Source organism: Loa loa (assembly GCF_000183805.2).
Source record: "Loa loa unplaced genomic scaffold supercont3.650, whole genome shotgun sequence".
Classification (NCBI taxonomy): domain Eukaryota; kingdom Metazoa; phylum Nematoda; class Chromadorea; order Rhabditida; family Onchocercidae; genus Loa; species Loa loa.
The window spans coordinates 27-7408 of NW_018108830.1; the positions used below are offsets into that span (position 1 = coordinate 27).

Below are 7382 nucleotides of genomic sequence, written 5' to 3' on the forward strand. Positions count from 1 at the left end.
AGTAGTATATATATATATATATATATATATATATATATATATATATATATATATATATATATATATATATATATATATATATATATATACATGTGTATAGATCTATTTGTGTCGATAATTTCTGAATTGTAATTGCTGAATAGGTACATTACACTATCTATCAGCACTTTAAATTGCTACCAACAGACTGAAAGCATTCCTCTTATCTCGTTTTCATCGCAAATTTTGGTGATCAGGTATAATTGTGATAAAACAAATATCAGGGATGGTTCAGGTATTGGCTACCGTGGTCGGAAGACACAGCTCAACTAGTGATACGGCAGATTTTATGCCCCTGACGGTTGATTTTCAACAGAGCGCATCGGCAGTTGGTCGTATTCCTACGAATTATTTGCGAAGAGAGTTGCAACGAAATGATGCTGACATTCTGGCATCCAGAATGATTGATCGTTCAATCAGGCCGTTGTTTCCGAAAGATTACTCTGGTGAAACTCAGGTTAGAAAATTTTTTTTCCAAGCTTTAACCTATTTGAGCCTCAATTTGTTTTTCGTTTTTTTTTATGATGATTCGACGTTGTTTTCTCTACACTAATGGAATTAAAAAATTGATCATAATATTTCAGAAAATTAGATTTTATCTTCTAGTGGGTATTGTTGTCTTTTTTAGAATTACATGTTTGAAGGACATATGATTAGTCGTTCATGAAACAATAAATTATTAAGTATTTCAGATAATATGTAAACCTCTTGCGGTAGACGATGATGGGGATCCGGTAATGCTAGGGCTGAATGCAGCCTCGGCAGCGCTGACTCTATCGGATATACCATGGGAAGGGCCACTTGGAGCTGTCAGAATAGCTCTTATTAATAATGAGGTAGCTAACAGTTCTTCCTGTTCATAGTGGTTACGTTTCTGGTACCAACTTTTATTATATTATATAGTAATAATTCTAAAAGACTTCAATTATTTCAGAACTTTAATAATTTTGATTGGATGGAAATTATTCAAATAACTTCAGATTGTTGTCAACCCAAGTCGGAAAAACATGAAAATTTCTTCACTGGATTTGGTTATTGCTGCTTGCGACGATGGAAACCGAATACTGATGATCGATATGGATGGTTGTGAAACTGGAATAGAAAAATTTGCCGCGTGTATCGAAACTGGTCTCCAAGCTATTTCTTACTTAATTCAAGCCATTAATAAAGTGAGGGATTCGTGTGGTCGTCAAAAACGACAGGTGACTCATTTTGTTAAAGATGCTTTTGCCTAATAATTGATCTATATGCTTTATCTTTAGTCACGTCACCCTCCTAATTTGATGATATAAATTCATTAACTTTTATCTTGCTATCAGTCATTGCTGTAATAATGATCCTGCCCCTAGATATTACAGTCAATAAACTTCGTCTCACCACTCAATTTGTCATCTGTTATTCTATATTCTTTTTTGGTTTTGGCAAAAGGTTCACATCGCTTCTAATATCTATATAGGCTCACAATCGTTCTTGTATTTCCCGGCATATTAAATATTTGCCTAGTAAATACTTGGGATTATTCGTAGTCTCCGTTAATACGCATACTGACATATTTCTGTAATTTTCTTTCATCTTTTCAACATATTTGTAAAAATTATGTTGTAATCTTTGGAGCTAAGTGCTACTATAGAGATGAACGTTAGCTAATAATAGCGCTAGAATTTATAAGGCGACTCTACATACTGAATAACGATGACAACTACAGGCTTACCAAATAAGTTAATGCTCTTCATCAAATATTCAAGGTTATAAAATGGCTTGACGTAAGGCAAGTATAAACAGGTAGTCTTGTACCTGTTTTCTTTTTTTTGTTTGATAGCGCTTTTTGTTAGCATGGAGACTTTTGCTTTAGAATATTTGTGGAGAAATTGATATTGATATGATAGCGTTAATGGAAGAAATGCAAATATTGTATGGTGATCAATTATATCATATTTTAACGGATATCGAGCATGACAAGCTTTCACGAGATCGGGCTGTTTCTGCACTTGGTAATCATATGCTTGAAAGTCTTAAAGAAAGGAGTACTCCGCATAAACTTCGTCATACTTTTACGAATCTCCTTAAAAAATCACTGAGGTATCTATTTCAGCTTTCCACCGAAAATAACCTTGTGTTTTATTTATTTACATTTTGAACTGGTTAATAATTACAAGAATGCAGCGTAGAGACTGGAAAACATGAACAGCATCAGTTCATTTCATTCACAAAACTGTAGCTGAGGAAATGTGCTTTTGCTTTGAAAAGTTATGATTTACGATGGTAAGCGGAAATTGGACAGAAAAAACTGCAGTTCATTATCAAACATCACTAATAAGGATTTTTATTTAAAACAAGAAAAATTGTTTTCACTCTGTGTTGAAACTTCTTGAGAGGATTTTCATTACGAAATGTAGGATTCTGACGTAAAAGAGTTCTCAGAAAGCTTATTATGCTTGAGAGTTCAGTCTCATGTTTAAAAAATTTTTTGCTTTTAACTATTCCAAAATAGTACTGTAGAGAGGCATTGTTCAAAAGTGAAAGGCGATGTGATGGACGAAAATTTGATGAACTTCGTCCAGTGGATATTAAAATGGATGTTCATAAAAAGCTGCACGGATCGGCACTTTTCCAGCGCGGTCAGACCCAGGTTTGTTTTCTGTTTGTAAATGATAATTTGAATTCAAATGCAAAAAAAAGCTAAGACAAAAAATAAATGAAAAGCTTGCTGTATTTCGATCAAGAATATCTAGAATCTGTCAACATGCTTCTAATATTGTAGAAATTTTATTCTTATCTTACTAATGTGCTTAGTATGTCTATAAATTTCAGGTGTTTAGTACAGTGACGTTTGATGCTCCATCGGCTGCGTTTCAGCCAGATGCGCTGTCGCAACTACTTGGTGCGCAGCAAAAAAAATGTTTATGTTGCATTATCAGTTTCCCTCGTTCGCTGCTACTGCTATTTCTTCCTCTGTACGAACTTCGCGCAGAGAACTGGGACATGGCGCTCTCGCTGAGAAGGCTCTGAAGAGGCTTATTCCAGAAGACTTCCCCTACTGCTTGAGACTTGCCTGTGATGTTCGTGCAGGTTTTTCCTCTTCTTGAAATTTGTTAAATGCGATTTGAGCTTTCATTTATATCCAGAAAATTAATTGTAATTTTATTTTTAGATAAATTCATAAGTCCTTAGTTATATGTTAGTTATATGTTAATGAATGATCTTAAGTGACAGAAATGCCATGACGAAAGTAGTGATAATTTTAAGTGACTCCCATACAAAATTGATAATTCTCAATTATTTTTATTTGTGTTGCATATATGTTACCAATGGTTTATATAATAGTCATTCAAACTTCAGGTCCTAGAATCAAATGGTTCATCTTCAATGGCATCGGTTTGTGCCGGTTGTTTGGCGCTTCTTGATGCAGGAGTACAAATGAAGACACCTGCTGCTGGTGTAGCTATGGGTTTGATTATTGATAAAGAACGAAATGATTATCGTATCCTGACAGATATTAATGGTTTGGAAGATTTTGCTGGAGATATGGACTTTAAGATAGCAGGTAAGTTCTCATTGAAAGAGATCATGGCATAGTTAGTGATGCCTAAATCCCGAAAAGTATCATCCGTTGACATTATTTATTTTATTCTGTATTACTTTTACGTAAACCTCGTAATTTGTTGATTTACTGATTTAATGAATTGAAAAGATGTCTTTGGAAATTTACTTACTGCTAAACTGTTTTACATCCTTGCCTGTTAAACTGGAATTTACACAAATTTGCGACCACAGTTTTCTTACTTTAAGGAACAGTACGAGGTTATACAGCGATGCAGCTGGATTTGAAAGTGCCAGGCATAAAGCCAGAAGTGATGATGGAATCTCTGGAACAAGCAAGGAATGGACTGGAACATCTTTTGCAACTAATGAGGAAGGCGCAACCTTTCTGTCGGAATCATTTTAAAAGTACGGTCCCGGTACATGAAACGATACCTGTTGAAATCTACAAACGCCACATCATATTTCGTAGTGGAGGCTATAATGCTAAATTGATCGAGTCAGAAACCGGTGCTAAGGTCACTTTGTTTTACGATAGCAAGGGATACTTTCTCACTGTATTTATATTGTAATATAAACAGAAGAAATACCGTCCAACTTCGAGCAAAATCGATGCCACGGTTCTCCAGGAGTGCTTCACGTGAAATAACCGCAAGAACATCGTTAAATTAAAAATTTTTGTAGATAAGCGTAGAGGATGATGCAAACATATCTATCTTCGCACCTAACAAAGTCAAGCTAGAAGAAGCGAAAATGATGTTGACCAAGTAAGTTCGAACTAGGACTAAATTATGTGTATACAACGTTTTCGATATAGACTAAAGCTTAGAATACGTCACTTCATTCTTTCCGCTTGTTTAAGCAAGATTTAATCAGTCGAGTCGTCTAGTCATGCTCGATTTATAGAGAGTTGTGCTTTTCAGAATGTTCGAGAGTGAAAGCGAAATAGAACTAGTATTCGGTGCAATGTACAAGGGAGAAATCACAGATGTATTGGAGCATGGCGTGCTGGTAACGCTTCACAAGAGCATGAAACCTATTTTACTGAAAAACAGGTTTGTTAATGAACGAAGTTATTCTGGAATTATCTTAATCCTTACAAAAGATATATATTAGCTCGCTGCTGTCTCATTTTTCACTCCATCTTGTGATTTCTTGTAATCTAGAAATATGATTTTCCTCTGAAGGCAGATCAAAATTTGTGCCGATACCTAATTTGATTAAAATCTTACTTCCTTACAGCAATTTGGATGTGAGGAACGTAGCTCATCCCAAGGTGCTTGGTTTCAAGGTCGGTCAAAAAATAATTATTCAATATCTAGGACGAGATCCAAATACTGGGTACCATAGGATATCAAGGAAAACGTTACAGTCTGCTTCCTTGCCTATTCAAAATGTGTACCACGACATTTAGCTGTCTATTCATTGAAAGCTTTTGGGCTTCGAAGTTGCTTAAAGATGTGATATAAAATGATGTTCTATAAAGGATACAAAAGAGGATCAATTTCGACCTTTTTCATTTTTCAACTTTTTTTATAATCATTAATTTTATCGAAGTCTTTTGATGTTAAGATCATTATTTTCCACAAAATTCATTGTTTTAACAGTGTAATAATATGCCGTTTAAGCGGTCGTGTAAATCGAGTCAACTAATGGGATAAATCGTGCAAAACGTTTGGATCAAATTTTTCAGGACTATTGACTAAAGTCATTTCAGTATGTTACAAAATACGAAAGTGAGGGTCCGTGAACAGTCCTCTCAAAATAACTTCCTCAAAATCATTTTCTTTATTACAAATTTAATAAGCGGAATATTTATTGTCCACTATCGATCGAATGCGCATCGTTAACTTTATACAAATTAAATATTACTAAGATCTGGCGATTAGCATTCAGGTATGGAGGAAGATTTCTCTTTATTTCTTTCCAGTGCTACTGTTTACCATACTAAAAGCCATTTAACAAAGTTTAACCAGTTTTGCCGTTTTGGATGTCCTCATTTTTATATTTACAAGAATGCGTGTATTGTATTGGCAGGCTTACTCACATCCTTCCTACACTATGTTTAACTGATCATGGATGAAAAGTAGATAACGATTGTGACAGTATTTTCAATCAAACAACTACCGTGAACTCTCACCTATTCACCCAGAAATCACGTTGCAATTCGTTCATTCTATCTTTATCACTCATCAACAATTTCTTTTGCTTCTTTCTCGCTGCTACTTCATTTATTCTTCAAAACAAAACGATGGATAAAACAGATCTGAATTATAATTGCGGTCATTTCAAAAAAATCTAAAGATTTTGGAAGAGTTGGGTTCCACACACCTCTATCATAACTTCAGTGCAGAGTGAACAAAAAAGAAAAAAAAGAAGTAATAGAGATAATAAACAGATATCTGAATATTAAGCAGCGAAGAAAGGCATGGTATTTATGTTGGGCTTCTTCCCATCCCATAGAAATATTATTACCTGATTCATTAAAGGCGAAGAAAGCAAGTCTGGTAAATATCGAAGTTTGATATTGCGATGTTTAGGAATAACAAGAACTCTCATTTCTACATCAATTATTACATCGTTATTGGTACTTAGGCCTTATCAACAAGTGGAACAAGCGCTGTTTCAATCAGCACTGCTACAGGACCCCACAGTCACTAATCCTTATTGGCGTGCTCACACCGTCCTCCGTTCGCACGATCATTTCTGGAATATCACTCTCCGAGAAGAGAGAATCTGCGGACCCGTTTGAACTTCGAGTCCTCGTAATACTTCCTCCTGTACTATATCTTTAAGAGGGTTATTTGATGAAACTTTAGCTAATCAAGACAAAACCATGAACCACTTCAGAGTAGTAGTAGTAGTATTAGTAGCAAGACGGTGTCCAGTGAACGGCAGCATCCCATGCGAGCACTGTGTAAGCTTTGTGTGAGCTTAATTTCGAACTCATGGCTGCAACTTGAAATTTCATGACGACAGCCTCAAAGTGTCGTAGGTTAAGTGGCTCAGCGCTTGTCTGGTTTTAATAGTACTACATGGTTACTTCGAGTATGTTGTCGTTCTTGGTGACAGTTTCCATTTCAGATGGTACAGGAGGAGGAAACAACGAAGGAATCGTACCCAACAGGTGTTCCAACTGTGCATATCCTACAAAGACTTTCTGTTGCCCTTTCTTCCTTCACTCCGCCTCACGAGGTTTGTTTATACTGTGCTGTTGTCTCACCAACTGTTCTTTTTGGAAGCGCTCTCTGAATCTCTCAATGTTATTTAATTGTATTACAGATGGTTTTGGAAAGGACTTCAAAAGGATTTTCGAAGTCACCGGTGCAAGAAATTGATGAGTATTTCGAGCTTGTTGCTAAACTTGGTCGACCACTTTTTAAATGGGAAATAATACGATGTGCATTCCTTTGGAAACTCGAGGTACTTCCTTGGATGCATGCAATCCATTTCCAGTCTTTTTCTTTATGGCAATTCAGTGATAGATTATATATGTAAGATGCCAGTCAGTGAACAAAAATATTCGATTACTTAGCATATTAATTTCCATTTATTCTTTATATTAATATTAATTCACGGAATAAGTAGTATGTCATGCAACTTGTTTATGCATTCAGATTTCCTAATATTCGTTTTGCTGCTCAGAAAGTGCTAGCACATTATTCTATCTTATATATATATATATATATATATATATATATATATATATATATATATATATATATATATATATATATATATATATATATATATATATATATATATATATATATATATATATATATATATATATATATATATAT

General features: G+C 34.7%; 1 protein-coding gene across 2 annotated transcripts in view; it reads left to right on the forward strand.

Moving 5' to 3' along the window:
* Window positions 1–265: 265 nt before the first annotated feature.
* Window positions 266–7382, forward strand: part of LOAG_18896 — a gene marked incomplete at its 5' end in the record, with an annotated part of 9961 nt that continues 2844 nt past the window's right edge. For both annotated transcript variants that reach the window (XM_020451557.1, XM_020451556.1), the window contains 16 exons: window positions 266–496; window positions 732–875; window positions 1020–1241; window positions 1892–2118; window positions 2539–2668; window positions 2851–2920; window positions 3064–3098; window positions 3379–3583; window positions 3829–4097; window positions 4264–4346; window positions 4503–4634; window positions 4822–4920; window positions 6175–6325; window positions 6430–6507; window positions 6664–6774; window positions 6862–7002. In XM_020451557.1, coding sequence (XP_020304646.1) covers window positions 266–496; window positions 732–875; window positions 1020–1241; window positions 1892–2118; window positions 2539–2668; window positions 2851–2920; window positions 3064–3098; window positions 3379–3583; window positions 3829–4097; window positions 4264–4346; window positions 4503–4634; window positions 4822–4920; window positions 6175–6325; window positions 6430–6507; window positions 6664–6774; window positions 6862–7002 — 2328 coding nt within the window. The remainder of the gene's footprint in view (window positions 497–731; window positions 876–1019; window positions 1242–1891; window positions 2119–2538; window positions 2669–2850; window positions 2921–3063; window positions 3099–3378; window positions 3584–3828; window positions 4098–4263; window positions 4347–4502; window positions 4635–4821; window positions 4921–6174; window positions 6326–6429; window positions 6508–6663; window positions 6775–6861; window positions 7003–7382) is intronic.